The sequence below is a fragment of the Plecotus auritus genome, assembly GCF_963455305.1.
Source record: "Plecotus auritus genome assembly, chromosome: 13".
In the NCBI taxonomy this organism is placed as follows: Eukaryota; Metazoa; Chordata; class Mammalia; order Chiroptera; family Vespertilionidae; genus Plecotus; species Plecotus auritus.
This window is the reverse complement of record NC_137779.1, coordinates 28,350,442-28,371,552: the sequence shown is the minus strand read 5'-3', so window position 1 is coordinate 28,371,552 and position 21,111 is coordinate 28,350,442. Positions and strand designations below refer to the sequence as shown.

At 57.4% G+C, this 21,111-nt stretch overlaps 1 protein-coding gene across 6 annotated transcripts; it reads left to right on the top strand.

Moving 5' to 3' along the window:
- Positions 1-1,372: 1,372 nt before the first annotated feature.
- PATZ1 (POZ/BTB and AT hook containing zinc finger 1) lies at positions 1,373-21,111 on the top strand. 6 transcript variants are annotated; one of them, XM_080649849.1, is made up of 5 exons: positions 1,373-3,553; positions 4,919-4,982; positions 10,962-11,133; positions 18,051-18,123; positions 19,596-21,111. In XM_080649849.1, the coding sequence occupies exons 1-5, from the start codon at positions 2,283-2,285 to the stop codon at positions 19,627-19,629; spliced, it is 1,614 nt and encodes a 537-aa protein (XP_080505975.1). In that variant the 5' UTR covers positions 1,373-2,282; the 3' UTR covers positions 19,630-21,111. The 6 variants fall into 6 exon arrangements, with proteins under 6 accessions (XP_080505975.1, XP_080505971.1, XP_080505972.1 ...); XM_080649845.1 differs by having other exon boundaries at positions 17,986-18,123; XM_080649846.1 differs by having other exon boundaries at positions 17,986-18,123; positions 19,599-21,105.

Here is a 21,111-nt window from a genome sequence, read left to right as displayed (position 1 = left end):
GGAGGTGTGTAAGGACCCAGAATTAGGTGCCGCGCAAAGACCCTGGAATCCTCACTTCCTGAGACAGGTGCTGCCATCTCCGGTGCACACATTGGGAAAACTGTTTAACCGAGAGGCTCAGAGAGGCCGACTGGTGCCAGACCACATAACCAGAAGGCGGAGTTCTCGAACTCGGGTCCTCCCGCGGCGCCACTCGCGGAAGCCCCCAAGGCGCGCGTGGCTTGGCGCGGAGAAGGCAGGCGGCGGCTGGAATCCCGAGTGGAGTTGGAAGCCTGGCCCGTTCATTTGCATGCTGATACCCAGAATGCTTCCCCTCCCCTCCTCCCCCCGCCTCCGCTTCTCTTAATGGAAGCGCTCAGTTTGGAGTTTGGAACCGTGGAAAGTTTGGAACACATACTCGCTCCTACTTTGCAACTGTGGGAACTTCCCGCCCGCACACGCGGTGCCTGCAGCTCAGAGCTCCAAGTCGGGTTGCCCAACGGCAGCGCGTTTCTCCGGCAGGCAAACCCCAGTGTCCAACCCGCACGCGGCATCATCCTCGGGCCAAGCGGGGACAAAGCGCCCAGGCCTGCCCGCGGGGCCTATGGCCCGGCCCGAGCGCTCCGGATGCTCCGGCCTCAATAGGCCGAAGGGAGCTCCCCAGACCCTCCAGTACCCTCCCTTCTCTAGGGGACAGTGCTGGGGTGCGCGGGGATCCCTGCTCCTGTCCATCGCCCTTACGTCTATGTTGTTGCCTCCCTGAGCTGTTGACTATCCGCTCCCCGGACACAAGGCTCGGCGTGGGATTTGGGGGAGAGGCTGGTCGATGGCCTCTTCTCCCCAGCTCCCGGACGCTCAGCCCCTTCGGATCTGTCGGTGCGCGGGGTGCAGAAGCAGCTCTGGAGGTTCGGCCTGCCCCCAGCCAGGACCCCGGGCTCTTTAGGGTTGGGAGCGGGAAGGCGACTTCTGGGTATTTCGCGCATCAAAGGTGGGCTCTGAAGGGTAGCCGAAGCCCGTTTCACTTACTGGTGCACATCGAAAGCTAGGACTGGGGGCCCAGATCTGCACCCCTCAGTCCCCCTTCCCCCACCGGTCCGCACACAGCCACTTTCGGCGGGGAGGGAGGGGCAGTGGGACCTGGTTTGCTGGCTCGGCGCTTCGTTTGCATTGGTCCGGGGGGGCTGAGGCTGCAGCCCCTAGCCCCGCGGGTGGGGTGGGGAGGCGGGGGCCGGACGGGGGCTCAGCTGCGCTAGCATTGGCGGAGCTGGAGAATGGGGAGGGGGGGCAGGAAGCGGGGGGAGCGGAGCAGCGGGGGGGTTGTATAAATAGGGAAGGGGGGACGTGCATCCTCGCTGGGTGAGGGGGGGGCGCTCGGCACAAAGAAAGTGGAAAGTTTGCAGCGCGGGGCGGCCGGTGCCAGGAATCCGGGTGCGCACGTGCAGGGCCGGGGGCGCCGGGGGCCCCCCACACCAAGCTCGCCTTTTCTTTTTTTTTCCTGCAAGCGAGAAGGGGGGGTGTTGTTGGTATCGCCCCCTCCTTCTCCTCCCCCCAGGGGTGAAAGTGCAAGAGGAAGTGCAGCCGCTGCCATCTTTCCTCCGCTCCGAACACACGGAGCCCGGGGCCGCAGCTCGCCGCCGCCTTCGCCCGGCCCGGGGAAGGGCCCACCCTGCCGCCTTCGCCCGCCCGCTCCAGCCTTCGCCGCCGCCTTCGCCCGCCAGGCTTCGGAACCCAGCCGGTGCTGCCGCCCCAGTGCGCGCCCTGCCGCCGCCGCCGCCTTCGCCTTTTGTTTCCTCTGCTCCGGCGCCCCCGCCCCGGCTCGCGCTTTGCAGGGGACGCAGCGCGCGCCCCCAGCGGGCCCGGGAAAAGCCGCGGCGCGCGCGCGCGCCTGCGCGGCAGACCCCTCCTCCTCCCCACGCGCGCGCCCCTGTTGGCTGCGCGCCGGCGCCGCCTGGCGGGCGGGAGGGGAGGTGGCAGGCGAGTTTGCAGGAGGGGCGCACCTCTTTGCTCTGTTACCCCCGGAGGTAGACCAAGAAGGGGAGGCGGGCGGGCGGAGACGAGAGAGGAGCGCGCGATCCAGCAGGGGTAGGGGCCGCTATGTGGGGGGTGGTGCGCCCTGCAGTCTAGACAGTACGATCTGGGTTAGGGGGCGTGTGCGCTCGGCGCACCTGCGAGACTACAGAGCCCGGGGCCGGCACGTGTGGGGAGTGTAGACACGTCCGCTGCGCCCCTCTTGTTCCTGCCTAGGGGAAGGGAAAGGGGCGGGCAAGAGCCGCGGCCGGGTGTGCGGGGAGGGGGCGGCGGACATGGAGCGGGTGAACGACGCTTCCTGCGGCCCGTCGGGCTGCTACACCTACCAGGTGAGCAGGCACAGCACCGAGATGTTGCACAACCTGAACCAGCAGCGCAAAAACGGCGGGCGCTTCTGCGACGTGCTCCTGCGGGTGGGAGACGAGAGCTTCCCAGCGCACCGCGCCGTGCTGGCCGCCTGCAGCGAGTACTTTGAGTCGGTGTTCAGCGCCCAGTTGGGCGATGGCGGAACTGCGGACGGGGGTCCCGCTGACGTGGGGGGCGCAGCGGCGGCCCCGGGCAGCGGGGCTGGGGGCAGCCGAGAGCTGGAGATGCACACCATCAGCTCCAAGGTGTTCGGGGACATCCTGGACTTCGCCTACACTTCTCGCATCGTGGTTCGCCTGGAGAGCTTCCCCGAGCTCATGACGGCTGCCAAGTTCCTGCTGATGAGGTCGGTCATTGAGATCTGCCAGGAAGTCATCAAACAGTCCAATGTGCAGATCCTGGTGCCCCCTGCCCGGGCTGACATCATGCTCTTTCGTCCCCCCGGGACCTCAGACTTGGGCTTCCCTTTGGACATGACCAACGGGGCAGCCTTGGCAGCCAACAGCAATGGCATCGCAGGCAGCATGCAGCCCGAGGAGGAGGCAGCTCGGGCAGCTGGTGCAGCCATTGCCAGCCAAGCCTCCTTGCCTGTGCTACCTGGGGTGGACCGCTTGCCCATGGTGGCTGGACCCCTGTCCCCCCAACTGCTGACTTCCCCATTCCCCAATGTGGCATCCAGTGCCCCTCCCCTGACTGGCAAACGAGGCCGGGGCCGCCCAAGGAAGGCCAACCTGCTGGACTCAATGTTCGGGTCTCCAGGGGGCCTGAGGGAGGCAGGCATCCTTCCATGTGGCCTGTGCGGGAAGGTGTTCACTGATGCCAACCGGCTCCGGCAGCACGAGGCCCAGCATGGTGTCACCAGCCTCCAGCTGGGCTACATCGACCTTCCTCCTCCCAGGCTGGGTGAGAATGGGCTACCCATCTCTGAGGACCCCGATGGACCCAGAAAGAGGAGCCGGACCAGGAAGCAGGTGGCATGTGAAATCTGTGGCAAGATCTTCCGTGATGTGTACCATCTCAATCGGCACAAGCTTTCCCACTCGGGGGAGAAGCCCTATTCCTGCCCTGTGTGTGGGCTGAGGTTCAAGAGAAAAGATCGCATGTCCTACCATGTGCGGTCCCACGACGGGTCTGTGGGCAAGCCCTACATCTGCCAGAGCTGTGGGAAAGGCTTCTCCAGGTGAGAAATGGTACCTTCCCCCCATGACCTGTCCTATTTCTGACCCCTGGGATAGCTCCTTGCCAAGATCTGGGAGTGTGGGGGTCACTTGACCTTACAGAGCCACGTCTGGTTTGGGGAGTGCTTTAACGGGCCTGCTTTTGAGATGGTGCGGCCAAGAAGCTGCTCTCTCTTCCCCAGGGAAGTTCTCTGGCACTAGGCATGCCCTGCTGTCTCTCTTCCTTGGGGCCTGGTGGGAAGGGCCCCGGATTCCTCAGGCCACAGCCACTGGGCCTCACCATTCTTCTCCCTGGGCTCCCTTTGTGTTTCCGGCACCAGGCGTGGGGCCCCCTCTGGGGGCGGGAGGCTGGGCTCCTCCAGCGACTTTCCCCGCTTGAATGGCTGCCGAGGGAGACGCTGAAACAGAAACAAGTGTATCTCAGACTCCTTACGCTCCTGTGCCACCACATCCCCAGCACACAGCACGGCGCGGCCATCAGAGACCAGTGGGCTCCAGCTTTGCCCCTCACGGGCACACAGCTTGGCACCCAGAGTCTCTTCCCAACACCGAAATCTTTGCTCAGCTCTGATCTGGTGGCTCCCGAGCCTAGCTGACCCCACAGGTCCCCTTTATGATCTCAGGACACAGAGGAAGGGGGCAGGGTGTCTTTTCAGAGGCACTTTCTAGTGACCCCTGACTTGTTGGCAGTGGAGGGTGGTTTTGTTTCTCCTCTGAAGAGAATATCCAGAATAAAAGGCTGGTTTTAACTTGCCTGGATACTAAGGACCTTGTGTGTGGAACCCAGGGATGGAGAACTCCCTCAGAGGGGCCCCAATCAGGAACCAGTCTTACCGGTCAGGCAACCCCTGCCCACCTGCTCTGGCGGGCATCTGGCTCACCAGCCCAGCTGGGGACTTAAGGCTCCATCCCTTGGCCTCTGGGGACTGAATTCCATCTGGGTGGCATTCATTGGCTGCCCCGGCAGGAGAGGCTGGGGGAGGGGAATACTGAGTTTCTAAGGGTCTTTAGTCCGGACAATGAATCACACACACCCCCTCCCGGAAAGGCTGCAGCAAGGCAGCTTGTCTCATTCTAAAGCCACCTCCTCAGGGTCCTGGAAATCATTGAGTTTCTGGTGGGGGAGGGAGGTGGGTAGGCAAGGTCAGAGACAAACACTTCCCTTCCCTCTGGAGAGGCCTGGGGCCTGTGGAGCCAGAGCAGGGTGGTGAGGCTGCCTTTGTCATGCGGGGGTGGGGGGGAGGGAGTGCTCTCCCTCGGGGGGGGGGGGGGGCGGGTGCCGGTGGGGTTGGGGGGGTCTGGCCGAGAGCGTGGCCCCCTCTTTTGAGGTCTGACTTTCAAGTCTGTCTTGGTTCTCTCTCTTCCAGGCCCGATCACTTGAATGGACACATCAAGCAGGTGCACACTTCTGAGCGGCCTCACAAGTGTCAGGTAGGGGTCGGGCCAGGGCAGCCGGGGCTGGAGGATGATGATGCCGGCTGCTCGCACAGCCCAGCCACGAGCCAGCTGATGCGCGTGCTGGGCCGCTGACTGACTGACTGACCACCGCTTGGCACACCTCCTCCTCTGTCCCTCCACCCTCTGTCCGCTCTTCTTTGTTCTTCCCCCGGCCCCCTCCCGCCACTGCCGATGTCCCCTCCTTCCTGGTTGTTGGGTCCTGGCTCCCACCCCTGCCTCCTGTGTTGCTTAGCTCTCCTTTCCCGGTGTTGGCCAGCTCTGTGGACGGTGGGCCACGTGGCACACGTGTTGCCCTGGGGGCACTGGCATCCCCCTGGGCCTGGCTTCCGGTTCTCAGCCGTGTGCGGAGGCCACACGGGGAGGGAGGGGTTGAAAAGGGCTCCTGGGGGTCCAGCCACCAACTCTTCCCCTTGTGGAGTCCCCTGAGGTCGGCAAGGGGTGGAGAGGGCGGGCGGTCTTCGCTCCAAGCACTGGCCCCTGTTTCACCCTCCTGAGGACTGGGGAGCCAGATGGTTTCCTCTCGCGAGCTCTTTGCGTAGCAGTCAGTAGGGAAGGCTGGGCAAGGTCCTCACCCTTGGTTTGTCCGCTTGAATCATACCTGGGGGCCCTGTGGCACCCCGACACTTGAGTTTCCTCTCTTGGCCACTGAGCATTCCTGTGTGATGGAAAACATGCCTCTCTCTTCTCCTTGGTGACCTCCCCTCTCCGGTGCCAAGTCCCCGCAATCCGAGGGGCAGCCGAGTTGTGGGGTGCTTACTACAGCCTCTGGGGGGATCCTGCTTCTCTGTATCCTGTTGGCGGCAAGGGGGGAGGGTTCAGGGAGACCTGCAGTGAGGGGTGGACGTGTGGCAGGCAGGCCAAGGAGCCCCCCGGGGCCAGCGCGGATGGTGTTCGCATGAGCGAGGCAAGGTGGCCTCTCCGGAGGACGCTAACCCGGGGTGGGGCTGTGGGGTCCATCTGTGCCTCGTTGCCTTCTGTCTGTCTCTGATCTTCTCGTCACAGAGCACGTTCTGACTCGCCCCGGTAGTGTGCGAGAGCCTGGCAGAGTAGGAGGAGCCCAGAGGGCAGTGGGGCTGAGCCCGGTGGCCTGGGGGGGTAACCTGCACTCTCTGCCCTTTTTCCAGGTGTGGGTTGGGAGCAGCAGCGGCCTGCCGCCCCTGGAATCTCTTCCTAGCGACCTGCCATCATGGGACTTTGCCCAGCCTGCTTTGTGGAGGTCGTCCCATTCGGTTCCTGACACCGCCTTTTCCCTTTCTCTAAAAAAATCCTTCCCAGCCCTCGAAAACCTGGGCCCAGCCCACTCCAGCAACGCTCTCTTCTGCCCAGCCCCTCCGGCATATCTGAGGCAGGGCTGGACCGGCCCAGAGGGCAGCCGGCCCTTTCCCCAGTGGCCCGTAGGCTAGCCTGGCCTCCCGGAGAGGGTTTGCTGTGGAGGGACCGAGAGTGGCGGTTGCTCTGAGACCCCTGCTTTTGGGAGAGGCCAGCAGAGTGGTTCCCACCCACCATGCCTGGCTCCTCCCAGGGTGACCTGGAGTCTTTCCCAGCTCAGGGACCCCAGATGGGATAGCAGGAAGCTCCTTGGTCCCCACCCACTCAGGCTTCAGGTACCCCTGGCTGTCTATCCTGGCCCCGGGCGATTTTGGAGGTTGGTGCATTCCTAGGAACCAAGCCACTGGCTTCTATGCTTCCCCTTCCCCTGGCATCACCTCCCCTAAGGCAGGGGTGTTCTAGAATGGGGCCTGGCCACCCCTCCCCCGACCCTGGGAGTGATGCCCTTCCAGAGGAGAGGGTGCAACTCCAACTGGGTCATCCCCGCTGCCCTGCTCTTCCCTCCCCTCAGACAGGTCCTGCTTTCACTTCTGGCTAGTGAGTTAGACTTTTGTGTTTTTGAGGTTTATTAGCAGGTCTGCTCAGGAACTAGACTAACCAGTAGCTTTGTATCGGGTCACCCCAGCATACGGCTTTGGGGGCTGATAAAGCAGATGTATGTAGATCCCCCCTCTCGGATCCTGTTGGTGTGCCCTTTAGCCCCCGCGGGCTCCGTGGGGTAACGAGCGATGATAAAAGTTTTAATTCTAACATTTGAGGCTTTGTGTGTTTTGTCCTTGGTTTGTGTCATAACACTGACATCCTTGTCCCTGGGTGTCCAAGCCCTCTCAGCCAGCCCTCCCAGACCTGCCGGCCCCGCCTCCAGCCATAGCCAGACTCCTCACGGTGGCCCAGCAGGTAAAGACATGCTGGCTCCCAGGTGCGGGGCTGGCCAGTCAGCTGTGCCTGGGCTTGGTCAACCAGCAGGGGCATCTGTTTTGCATGGACGATATGCTAAAGGCCTCGGGGGTGACTATAGCTCTCTGGGAGTTGGTTCCTTGGGCCCCTGGCAAAGCTGGGCATGTACCTCTCAGCCCCTCCTGATGCCACAGAGGACGGAGAAGCCAGTTACCAAGGCTGGTGCCACAGCTTGAGGGAAAAGGCCAGCCAGATGTCAGGGCATGAACCCTCAGGTTGGCAGTGACACACAAGTCGCCTCCGGCCTGGGCCCGAGTGTCCGTAGCTGGCGGCATCTCTGAGTGCAGTGGGCTAGGACATCCCCCCGGAGCTCAGCCTGAAGCGGAGAGGCTAGAGCAGCTGAGACATCGCCCCTTGCTTCCAGTGGCCCCGCTTCTCAAGGGCCGGTGGGGCGGCGCGGGCTGGAGGGATAGCTTGTTAGAAGGAATGGCTAGAGGAGGGACTCCGGGAGCTGACGCCCGGAAGAAGAAGGGGCCAGCAAGGCCTCTGGAGCTGGGCCTCCAGGCACTGCCCTGAGACTTCCTCCAGGGCTGCGGAAAGGCTGCTTCAGGACACCCCCTGAGGCTGGCCAACTTCCGAGGCCACCCAAGGTCAGGTGTGCATTCGTTCCTGGGACCACTTGGGCTCTATTTCTGAGCTGCTCCACCGTTCCCAACAGGAAGTCTGGGGTAGGGAGAACCTGGGGGTGGGCTGGGCAAGTGAGCATGTCTGGGCTCAGTGTGGAGTGGTGATGAGCAGGGGGGACCCAAGCTCAGGTTGGCTGGGCTGGGACCCGACCTTGGTGCTTAGCAACAGGGCTGTGGGCAGGGCAGCCATTCCAAGCGCCACCGGCAATCAGATCACACCCTGCAGGCTCGCTCTTGTCCCATCAGGGTCCCTCTCGCTTCTCCCTGTCTCCTGGGAGGGAAATGCCTTTCCCTGGAGTTGCCCCCGCATGGAGGTTCTGGGTGACCCCTTCTTTGATATGTCTCCCCTCAGCCACTGTCCTCTGTCCCTTCTCTCCTGGGTCATGTGACCAGCCTCTTTCCGTCCTGTGTTCTCTGAACTTCTGGCAGGTCTAGACTCAGACTCACACACTTTCAAGATCCCCTCAGAAAACTTAGGGGACTCAGCCAGGAAGGGTCACACAGTGAAAGTTGTTGTTGTGCTTGTGTGTGTTTTTCTCAGCAACAGATTTACATTCCTAATGCTGTCTGCCCAGGCTGAAGTGAGCTCTCTCTCATTCCCGGAGAGGTCATCAATGGGGGACGGGTGGGGGAAGGCGGCCTGGTCTGAGATTTTAATTTTGCTTAGCTAATCCTCCAGATGGGTAATCCACTTGTGGATAATTGAGGTTTGGCTGTTCATTCTCTTTAGCCGGCAAAGTATGACAGGCAGTGCTTTAAAGGACAGATCCCAAGAAGGCTGGCGAGGGAAACAAGGCATCTCTTTCATATCCGTCTAGGGGCGTCCGCTCCCGGGGACGCGGGAGACAGAAGGCTGAATGCGCGCTTTCAGCTGCATGTCCTCACACCTGGGCCACGTGTGGTTCCGGTGAGCTCTGAGGCACAGGCCGCCCAGCCTCTCCTCGTTGCAGGGGTGGTGGGTAGGTGACTGGTGGGCCAAGCTGGCTCCTGACTGTGGATCAGTCGACACGTGCACCCTCCAGAGGGTGTTTACAGCAGCCCTCGCTCTGGTTCACAGGCTGGGGGGCTGGGTGGAGACTCAGTCTCTCTCTCCCCGCTCACTCTGGCCCATAATTGGGTCTTGCGGTCCCAGACTGAGGTGGGGCCCCCCTGTGGCCATGAGACCAAGCACCCATGATGCTTTCTGAGGCACCTAAGTGTTCGAGTTCTGCACAGTCCTGTCACCTCTTCCTGTCGGGAGTCCTGGCCACCAAATACACTGTGCTAAAAAGTCCCGGCACCTTTCACTGACCAGAAGCGACTCTGCTGAGCTAGAGATGGTGAGAGCACAGGCTCAGGGGACTCACGGGCCAGCTGTCCCGGGTCCTATCGGGGCTTCCGTCTGCCCAGCAGGACATCAGGGAAGACAGGGACCCCGGGGTAGGGGTAGCCGGCAGGATCGGTAGGGTACTGGTCTGGCGTGGCAGGGTGTTCAGACCGCTGCTTTCTCTAGAGGCTGAATGTGCTTTGGGCAAATCACTTTCTAAACTCAGCTTCCTCATTTGCCAAACGAATCAACTCAATATATAAAACAAATAAAAGCGGGATTTTATTAGTATAAATTGTTCTGTTCAAATTTGTAACGTTTACTTAAAAGATAGTGACAGAACAGCAAGGCCTGTCCTAATGCACACAGACATTTGGGATTAGGATAGCAGCCGTGGCATCCTCGGCCTCCACAGCATCACGTGGGTTTGCTTGCTTTTGATTGTACAATAGGGAGATAGAGAACTGTACTTGTACGGTAAGGAAATAGATAAGGGCACGTGAGGACTATTCACTTACCTTAAGGATCTCAGGATATGCTTCTGTTAGACAGACACCGTAGGGGCGAGTTAACGGGGTAGCAGTTCCTCAGTGGGTTAACCTTCGATCTGTAATGCACTTAAAGGGGCAGGTTGCTTTCTTGCAGTTCTACAGCAATAAACATACACAGAGAGATGAGTCAGACTCGACTAGAACCCCTGAAACTCTTCCATAGAACCAAAATAGCCTGAGAGTCACCAGATTGAACGCTCCTGAGGACTTTCCTGACATTCCGTGGCCCCCAAGGCCTGTGCCAGCCCCAGCGGAGAAAAGGGTGCTGGGGGGAGATCAGGGACTGAGACTGAGTCAGGTTCCAGACACAGGAAATGCCCGGGGCTTGGGCCTGCCCTCCCAGGGTGCAGGTGTGGGTGCTGACCTCGATCACCTGAGTCATCGGCCCCTGGGGCCTGGCCATGAGCTGGTGGTCACAGTATAACTCCCTGTGACCGCACTCTTGGAAGGTGATAACACAGCCTACCCCGGAAGGCCGCTGTAAGGATGGACCGCGGGAGATAAGTGCCTCTAAAAGGCTAAGCATGGTGTCCGCCTGGCACGGAGGGAGTGCCCAATCAGTATAGGGTAGCATCACCTTCCCTGTTATTACCAGCACTTCCCCAACTTAACATTTCTCTCTGCTCTTTCTCGTGGTAGCAGCATTGACAGTCTCATTTTATGGGCCGCTTTTTCAATACAGACTCACAAGAACATGGGAGTAATCTATGGGCTTGGTCCTGCCTTTTTCATTTCCCTGTGGCCAAGACGAACAGGCACTTTTGAATAAAGTGAATAAGTTGAGTTCTTTGTATAAAGCAACTAGGGAAACCCAGGATGGAGAATAGGAAGACTGGTCTGTTTATATGCCAATGACTTGTGTAAACTCCCGTAGAGTCAGTGCAACTGATGTCAATTCTGAATGTTTACAAAGGAACAAATGCCTCATCTTCATTTTGCAGGGGGGCATAGTATGCCGTGCTGTGGTAGTCATGGGAACTAGGAATTCCAGTGTCCCGTGTGGGAAATCAGAGCAGCGAGCTGCCTGCTGGGGAGAAAGCCTGGCCCTAGGCCGTGTTCTAAAGCTCTGTACAAGGAGCCGAATGTGTCGGCCAGAAGTGGTTTTGTTGCACAGCGCGCTCGGTCAGGAGTCAGGCGCGGAGTGCCAGCTTCCCCCTCATCCTCTTTTCCTTTCTGCCCTCAGACCTGCAACGCTTCCTTTGCCACCCGAGACCGTCTGCGCTCCCACCTGGCCTGCCATGAGGACAAAGTGCCCTGCCAGGTGTGCGGGAAGTACTTGCGGGCAGCGTACATGGCGGACCATCTGAAGAAGCACAGCGAGGGGCCCAGCAACTTCTGCAGCATCTGTAACCGAGGTAATCGCCCTGCGGTCCCCTCTCTTCCAGAGGAGGGGCCTGAGCCCGTGTGGGCGGCTGGGGCTCTGCACCACCCTGCCCCAGGCTCCATGCTGTGCACGGCCGGCCTTCCCTTCCCACTGAGTGATAAACGCGGTCCTCGCCCAGCTAGCTGCTTGCCACCCCTTCCGTCCCAAGAGACTTGGGGTGTTTGGGAGTTCCCAAGAGATCAGCAGGTGGGAACAGGAAGGGTATTGTTCCCAGGCTGGGCCCGGAACATGTGCTGCTCAGGTGGCAGGATGGATGCAGTTGGAGAGGCCACTGAGGCATTGATGTTGGTGAGAGAGGCACTAGACCCCACAGCGGGGAGAAAAGGGGCTTCTGCTGGAGAGCTTTGCTGGCGGTTCCCTGGCATGTGGAACTCGGCAGCCAGGGAAGGAGGTTGAGCCTCGCGATGGACAAGGGTCAGAAAAGAAACTCTGTATGTGGCACAAATGATCAGAAGCAAGCCCGAACCCAGGCAGATCGTGGCCTTGACGAGAGAGGAGAGTGGAAGGTGTTCTGAGCAGGGGAGCACGCTTGCTGCTGACGTTGGCCTAGGACAGGTGGCTCTGGCTCTGGCCCGGGTGTTGTGTTGGGTGAAGTCAGGCCTGTCCTGGATCTGAGCTTCCGCCAGGGCTTGTCAGCTGTTGGAAGGGCTGAGGTTTGTGTTTTGCACGCACAGTGTCAGTTGGAGGAGGCTGGCGCCGCGTCTCTGCTGAAGGACGTTGGGCAGCTGTCGGTAGTGGGTGTGAGGATGCTTCTGCACGGTGTGCTTGCTTTGGCCAGGCGTGGACTGCTGAGAAGTCCTGTATCCTGGGACGCCCTGGTCCCAGTGCTTCTGGAAGTGTTGGGTGTGGCTTAGTGGATTGAGTACTGACCAGGAATCGGGGCCTCGGGTTTAATCCCAGCCGCTTCCACCTCACCCTACTGTGTGACCTCGAGCTTTCCCTTCCCTCCTCTAAACGTCAGTTTCTTCATCTCTTAAATGGGGTTAAGAACCCCCCCCCCCCCTTGCCCACCTCACAGGGTTGTTGTGAGGATCCTGGCACACAAAGTAGATGGAAGTTAACTGAACCCACAAGGTGCTGCACACGGGGGAGGCCCTATTCTTACACTTTGTAACTGTTAGGAAAGACACGCTGACACCCTGGCTGGGACAGAGAGAAACAAACACGCCTGCAGTCCTTGGCTGGAATGCGGGTGCCTGTGGGTCTCCGTGCGCCCTGAGGCCGCTGTGGGGGAGACTGCTGAGCAGCGACCTGAGACTGCACACTTGGGGTTTGCCTGAAGGCCACTGGGTGTCACTGTCTGCATCACCAAGAACCCTGCTGGGGCAGCAGGGAGCAAAAGCCGCTTAAGCACCTGTCCTATTTTCTGACATGTCAATAGAGCCCTTCTGGCAGGAATTTCCCCCGGGTAGCAGGGAGGCACACAGGGAATTATTGGGGTGTAGCTGACCATCTTGACCGTGGCTGCCCTGGCTTCCTAACAGTAGCCCCCAATAACTCTAAACCCGCCACAACATGCCATCCTCTGGCCTTTTGTCAAGTTTTCAAGGTTGCAGTTCTCAGCCTGAGAACTGGGGTCAGAGCCCAGAAGCAGGAACCAATGAGAGTGGAGAAAGATGCTAATGCGGAAACCCAGAAAGCCTAGCCCGATTGCAGAGGGGGGTGAGGACTGGTGGGAGATCCAGGGCCATAGCCCCTGGGGGCTCAGCTCCCAAGGGAGCTGAGAGCAGCAGGGAACAGCAGGGCAAGTTGGCCCAGTTACAAGACAGCTGATGTGGCAAAGCCAACAACTACTGTACGTCAGGAATTGTTTTTCCTGGGGCTGGCAAAGGCCTTGGGCTGCAGCCTGCAGGCTCCATGACTGGGATGGAGACAACGGAAGAGGAAAAGCAGAGGCCACCTTATCTCAGAGAAGACAAGACTACATCTGGATCATGAGCTAAACAGCTTTGGGTCTGAGTCAGAGCAGGAAGTCCCATTCTTCTAAGACGATAAAAGAGGGCTCTGGTCCAGCCTACCCTGGGTACTCAGAAGGAAGAGAAGATAATTTCACTTTTTATTAGAAGAGAAGGAACAGGATTCTACCTCTGGACTCATTTCTTGGGCAGAAAGAGACTCCCAACAGGGAAAAAAAGGAAAGAACACCAAAGAGGAAGGCAGTTTTTCCAGGAAGAAAATGACACCCAAGACATCAAGGCACTGGAATCAGAATGCAGATAGCTCTGGTCATCCTTTGCCCTGCCCGCCACCTGCCACCAAGGCTATGGATTCAGGGAGGAGCTGAACCAATAAATGGATGTTCTTAACTCTACAAGGGTTTGAGCAAAGGCTAATGCCAGCCAGCTGCTCAGATGGTTGAGATTGGATAAAATGAATTTCCAAATGCCCTCTGACATCCTTCAATTCCAACAAGTTTTTTGATTCCAGAGAGAGGAGGGGCGGGGGGGGGGGGGGAGAAACATCAATTGGTTGCCTCCCACATGCATCCTGACCAGGGATCGAACCCGCAACCCTTGGTGCATGGGACAGTGCTCCCACTAACTGCACCACACCTGCCAGGGCCCAACAAGTCTTAAGCAGTCAACTTAACTACTTACGATCTGCCGTTTTCAGTCTTTGCCTGTGAAGGATGGGAAAGATTAGAGGCAGCCCTAGCTGGTTTGGCTCAGTGGATAGAGCATCAGCCTGCGGACTGAAGGGTCTCGGGTTCGATTCCAGCCAAGGGCACATGCCTGGGTTGCAGGCTCAATCCCCAGTGGGGGATGTGCAGGAGGCGGCCGGTCAATGATTCTCTCTCATCATTGATGTTTCTGTCTCTCTCTCCCTCTCCCTTCCTCTCTGAAATCAATAAAGAAATATATTTAAAAAAAAAAAAAAAAAAAAAAAAAAAAAAAAAAAAAAAAAAAAAAAAGGAAAGATTAGAGGCAGCCTGGCTGCTCTAGTCCCACACTTGAGACAGATGACCTGGTCTTTGTCCTAGAGACATATCAAGATGCGGGTCAGGCCCTAACCGGTTTGGCTCAGTGGATAGAGCATGGGCCTGCGGACTCAAGGGTCCCAGGTTCGATTCCGGTCAAGGGCATGTACCTTGGTTGCGGGCACATCCCCAGTGGGGAGTGTGCAGGAGGCAGCTGATCGATGATTCTCTCTCATCGATGTTTCTAACTCTCTATCCCTCTCCCTTCCTCTCTGTAAGAAAATCCATAAAATATATATATTAAAAAAAAAAAAAAGATGCGGGTCAGACCTTCTGGAGAGGAAGATAATTTGTAGTGGGAAGATGGTGAGAACAGTTTGTTCCCTCATTTTCAAGTTGAGGATATCGGTTAAGTCGATCAGTGGGAGGGAGAAAAGGATCCGGTAGGTCACCATAGTTTTCTACCTTTCTTTTAAAATTTCTATAGCAGGGTCTTTGTGTATATGCATATGTACTAACGTGAGGAAGAGGGGTTGCTCATTGAGAATGTGCCTCTGACAGAGACAACACCTGGTCTCCAACATCACTGCTTAAAAGGTAGAGGAAGTCTTCTTCCCCGAGGTGGGCGTACACGTTGTTACCAATGCCAGGCTTGGGCGCAGACGGCCTGCCATTCTCGGAGCTGACACAAACCAACGAGGGCCCCCACTGGCACCAAGGTTTGGACAAGGAGAAAGCGGTCCCCGAGCCCTGCGTGGATGTGGACCTTGCAAAGAAAGGATGTGCTTCTGGAGTGTGAAATGCAGCGCAACAGACAAGAACATGCAGTGGAGGAGCACATAGTCCTTTGGCAATAAAACCTTCATCTCTAGAATGGGAGGGAGGCGGCTTGTTGGTTCTAGTGGAGTCACATGTGTGCTCAGTACCTCCATCGTTCTGGTGTCTGGATCAAGCCGCCTTGTTGGTTCTTGGTTAATCGGTAGTGAATGAGCAGGTGAGTTCAGAATTCCAACTACATGTTTCTGACTTAAAAGATGTTTTCTTCTCAGAAACTCAGCTTCTGTTTTAGCCAACAGTTGGCTGCTGAGTTGCTCTGTGTTTAAATTCTGGGCTTCACGTGGCAGCTGTAGACCCACTCCTCCCACCCTGCCATGTGGCTCTGCTATAGATAGTACTGTCCGCAGCTGGTAAAGTGTTACTCAGCCTGTTTTTCAGGAAAAAGAAGCGAGTTTTCATTGAGCATCTGCTGGGTTCCCCTGGTATAGAGCTCTTCCCAGAAAGAGTAACTATGCTAATTCCTCGTGGCCCTTTCCTTCCTTCCTCTCCCCTCTTATTGCCGTGGACCAGCCTGGGTACACCACACCACTGCAGAGGCCTCACCAGCCATTAAAAAACAAAGAAAAAATTTTTCCTTCTGAAGTGGAATCCTCACATCATCAGAAAGTCCCTGATGTCTGTGCTGGTTGTTGGGGCCACAGCACCGAGTAGGGGGCAGAGATCCTCTTTCCCACGAGCCTCATCGACTCATTCCTGACTACACCCTTCCTCTTAGGAATGTTCGTAAGATAAGCCAGTCTGCCCTGTAACTGGCCCCAGGCGGACCCCTCGTCACAGCACAGGACAGCTCGCTCTGCCAGGCAGGGCAGGGCACCGGCCTCTGGCCCAAGTGGGTCTGTGAAGGAGCTGTGTCAGGAAAGGAAGGAACATTCACTCAATCCCCCATTTCCTCCAGAACCACCAAGCACTGTTGTCAGGGGAGTGTTTGTTAAATAAGCTTCCCACAGGTCAGCCCCTATCTATCAACGGCTTCCATTCTAATGGAAGAGAGATACATGAGTGTAAATGGTGATCACGAAACCTATTGCAAAAGTCCGAGGGATGTTTCTAGGGCCAGGGCCAAGACACATTAAAAAGAGTCTGCCCCACCCAGCCGGTGTGGCTCAGTGGTTGAGCATTGATCTATGAACCAGGAGGTCCCGGTTGGATTCCTGGGGCTGCAGGCTTGATCCCCAGGGTGAGGTGTGCAGGAGGCAGCTGATCAATGATTCTCTCATCATTGATGTTTCTATCTCTCCCTCTCCCTTCCTCTCTGAAATCAATAAAAATATATTTAAAAAAAAAAAAAAGTCTGCCCAGTGGTTAAGGACCACGTGGCCCTGAGGTTGGAGTCCAGGCTCTGCCATTTCGTAGCTGTACCTGTGACTGCAAGTTGCTTAACCTCACTAAGCCTCTTAATTTTTAATCTACAAAATAGGTATAATTCTCAGCTCATAGGGTGGTTGGGGGAATACTACAGAAAAATGCATGCAATGTACTGGGCCCTGGCACACCATCACCACTTGCTGAAGGTGAACTTTTTTGGCAAGAGAACATTCACTGGGTAAATTAGGTAGAAAAAGTACTTTCTAGAACAGTGGTCGGCAAACTCATTCGTCAACAGAGCCAAATATCAACAGGACAACGATTCAAATTTCTTTTGAGAGCCAAATTTTTTAATCTTAAACTTCTTCCAACGCCACTTCTTCAAAATAGACTCGCCCAGGCCGTGGTATTTTGTGGAAGAGCCACACTCAAGGGGCCAAAGAGCCGCATGTGGCTCGCGAGCCGCAGTTTGCCGACCACGGTCCTAGAAGAAACGGGCTTAGGAAACAAGTTCTAGAGGTAAAGGAAGGAGCCCTGGAGCTTGGGAGTGAGGAAGCTCATGGTAACTTTCACTGTCGTCCCGAAGGCCACGCCCAGTCAGACTTTTGACAAGGCGTCACGTGCAGACATTACGCAGGGCTCCAGCCGCTGAGCTGTTAGTCACGGATCCCATCGTTACCCGGTAATTTTAAGGGGGAATGAAAGAACCTGAGAATATGGCAGCCAGGTCTGAGTGAGTGAAAGGACATCATCAAGGCACTGGCACTCCAAGTGGGCCTTAGGCTAAAGAGCTTCGCTTCCTGCTGAAGGCACTTGCTGATCCTTGGCCATGAATGGGGTTCGATGACACAGCTTCTTCCTGTGAAACCCAAGCCGAAATCCTTTGACCTGCCCACCTGGTTCCATAGCTGCAGACTTGTGGGTGGTGCGGAAGTTGGCCCAAGATCTACTCTTCCCAGCCTGAGATATGCCACAGCTCAAACTGACTGGAGCGTCTGGGTTGGGCTGGAGTGGCCCCAAGATGGCTGGACTGTCCCTTCCCCCAAATAAAGGCAAAGATCATCCCCGTTTTTTCCTTAAATGACCCCGATGGATGCTCCAAAGCTGAACCAAAGACCACCATGAATAAGAGAGGACTGCACCCTTTAACGTGACGTCCTCTTTTTCTTTTCTTCAAAAAGTCTCAACAGTTACTAAGTCCAGTTATTCTGAAGGTGGAAGCTTAGCCACTAGAACATGTCCTGAGAAACAGAAGCAGGGCTGCTCCTGGAGGCGTTCCTTGGGGTTTCATCTCGCCTCCATCTGATCGGTGGTACCGTTTACAAGTGTTAGCGAGCGTTCTGCTGGCTGGCGGCCGTGGCGGCCGGGAGCCGGATGCTTTTCTAACTCCGTTTCTGGCTGTGGTCCCTGCAGCTGACCTGGGGCTGTGGGACCTTGCAAACCACTCCTTACCGAGGTGCCAAGCAAGCCTAGAGGCCGTCTGGCCCTTGACCTGACATCCGTCCGTCCAGGCGGCTGGCCTGGGCCCTCTACCGCAGCCTGGCAGAGTGGGCTCTGCAGAGGAACCGATCCGAGGACAGTGCCATCCTTCATCCTGAGCCAGGGGGCGCCTGTGGTCGCAGCTGTTTTTGAGCCAAGGAGGGCCCCTTCTAGGTGCAGCTGGCCTGGGAATGCTAGCCAGAGCGGCCAGAGGAGAGGCGTGGGGGAAGCAGAGAGGTGTCTCGGTGCTGGCCGCGGGATCTCATCTCCTTTTGTCTTGTTTAGGTTTCTCCTCTGCCTCCTACTTAAAGGTCCATGTTAAAACCCACCACGGTGTTCCCCTTCCCCAGGTCTCCAGGCACCAGGAGCCCATACCGAATGGGGGAGCAGCGTTCCACTGCGCCAGGACCTATGGCAACAAAGGCAAGCGACCCCTTGCTCTGCACTTTGCTTCTCTGCGCAGACTGTGTTGTGGGGGCGCTGGGCCGGGTGTGGGGAGGCGGGAAGGCTGCCGGCTTGCTGGCCGCCTCGAGGAGGCTCAGTGATCTGAGTGGCAGTGGCCTCCAGGACAGCGTCATAGTGGGTATCTCACTCCAGGGCAGGGAGTGAGGCTTTAGGGCCCTGCCATGATCCAGCCCCCGCCTCCTCTTCCCCAGCCCTCCTCCCTTGCTCCTGGCCAGCCCCTGCTGTCTGGAACCCTGCAACATGTCCCCGGCCCAGGGCAGGAGGAGGAGCCCTGCATGATGAGTTCCTTTGGGCTTGTCTGTTGCCTGTGGCCCTGGAAGGGTGGTGTGGAGCTAGCTGGAGCTGAATGCCTTCTCCTTTGATCCTGCTGGGCAGGGGGAGCCCAGGGCCGGCTTCCCCCTTCATAGGTGTGACTGGTAGCTGTGAGCACCCTTTCCAGGGGGCCTCTGGCTGCGTCTGTGAGGTGCATGGCGATAAATGAACTACCTGATGGCCTCTTGACTCCGAGTCGGTTTGCTTGGTTTGCGTAGAGCTCCCTAAACCCCACCCTCACTCGTTGATTCAGGTTGTTTTGTGGTATTTTGAAGTTGTGGTTGCTTTGGGGATAATGCCAGGGGCTTGGTGGATGGCAGAGATGGCATGCTCCACGCTCCCATCGCAGACCTCCCTTCCCGGCATGGCTCTCTGAACCCAGGCAGGAAGCTGCTGATTGGTGGAGGACTCCATTGTGGGCCGGGCAAGGCAGAGCCGTGAGGGTTGTCTGGCGGTCCAGCTTGTCCTGGGCGCTGTGTGGGCCCAACCTGCCAGCTGAGTTGTTCCGAGTTGCTCTTAATCTCTGTGCTTTGGCCACTTGACCCAGGAAAGGTTTTGGCAGCAGGAAGGCGGTGAGGGCAGGCTTGTGTTCGCAGCACTGGAAAAGGACTGGCTTCTGTCTCCCCCATCTTGGTGTCTGCTGGCTTGAGGATCCCCGGCTCTGGTTCCGCCTTGCTAGGGTGCAGCTAGTCTGGTGCAGAGGTGAGGCCACTGACATCCCTGTTCAGCATCCCCAGAACAGCCGTTTTACCTTCAGAGGCACCCAAGACAGGGCCTAGGAGTTGGGGGTCTTTGAGTTGTTCTGGGGAGAAGCAGTGGAGGTCCCCTCTCTGAACCCCCTTCCTTGGAGCAGGCTGAGATGATGATGAGCGATACGTACGCACCTGCATGAAGAGTCCTCAGCGAGGGAGGCTGGCAGCCCCAGGGCCCTGCTGTCTGCCCCCGTAGGTGGTCAGACTCCCAGGCTGACCAGCCGGACCTCGGTGGGTTCTGCCAGGACCGTGGATGGCTGCCAACCACCCTCCACAGGCCTGCGAGCTGGTCCCTCACAGCCCCTCCAGGAGGGGCCCTCTCCAGAGCCTGGCCTCATCTCGCCTCTGTGTTCTGTTTTCTCCTAGAAGGCCAGAAATGCTCACATCAGGATCCGATTGAGAGCTCCGACTCCTACGGCGACCTCTCGGATGCCAGCGACCTGAAGACACCGGAGAAGCAGAACACCAATGGCTCTTTCTCCTGCGACATGGCGGTCCCCAAAAACAAAATGGAGTCCGACGGGGAGAAGAAGTACCCCTGCCCTGAATGCGGGAGCTTCTTCCGTTCCAAGTCCTACTTGAACAAACACATCCAGAAGGTGCATGTCCGGGCTCTCGGGGGCCCCCTGGGGGACCTGGGCCCCGCCCTCGGCTCACCTTTCTCTCCCCAGCAGAACATGTCTCTCCTCGAGTCCTTCGGGTTTCAGATTGTGCAGTCAGCGTTCGCATCGTCTTTAGTAGATCCCGAGGTTGACCAGCAGCCCATGGGGCCGGAGGGGAAGTGAGGCAGAGGCTGCGTCCCTGTGGAAATGGCCGTCCGGGGACTGCTGAGAAATGCTGTGAATGCGGAGGGAAGTGATGTCTTTGGGTTCTGTAGCTGAGAGATTTTTATTCGTTTTTAAACCCCGCCCCCCACCTTATCATCCCATCCCTCTCCACCACCCATCCCCTGTGGTCTTTAGCTAGATCCTCATCTGATACTCTGCAGACACGTCTGTGAGGCCCAGTATGGGGCAAGGGCAGGAAACACTACATAGGCCTTCAAGGGCCTTCAAGGCAACACGGGTTCCAGTTTCTCTAGTGAGCAGAAGCTGGAATTCCTGGTGCTCAGTTCTTAGTCACCCCCGTCCCAAACCCACACCTGACGGCATTCTGGACCTCAGTGATGCTGGTCCCCTCCCACTTCTCTAACCCCTCACTCCCCCATCTCGTATCCCTTAAGAGAAGACACAGTAGGGTCTCCACCCACGTATCCAACTCGGATGCCCCACTGTCTTTAAGGAAGCTGGAAGCCTACAGCATCCCATGGACCAGGGGGAGAGTGTCCTCCAAGAGCCCCCCTGAGCTTGACCCTTGACCTGGAGGGCCCCAGGATTTTCGGAGCCCTGCTTGGAGTCTCGCATTTTGCTTCTAGGACAAGCTTAGCTGTTGAGGACACTCCCACCCCCAAATTCCAGTTCTTACGTGATTTTAACCATTCAACTTGCTGTTGGGTTTTAATTCTCTAATTATTATTATTATTGTTATTATTTTTTAGGACCAGTTGTAGTGAATTGCTACTGAAAGCTATCCCAGGTGATACAGAGCTCTTTGTAAACCGCAGTCACAGGTTAGGGTTAGTATTAAACCTTGTTTAGATGTACCATAATTAACTTGGCTAGTTGATTGTTTGGAGTCTATGGAAGAAATAGTTTTATGCGAAATTTTAAAAATGCCAGTCTGGTCAGGGAGGTAGGGGGTAGTGCTCTTGGGAGCCAGGGAGACAGGAGAGCTGGCAGGTGGGGACATTGTGTACCTCAGTTGTGTCACGTGTGAGCAAGCCCAGGTTGACCTCGTGATGTGAATTGATCTGATCAGACTGTATTAAAAACCTTAGTACGTT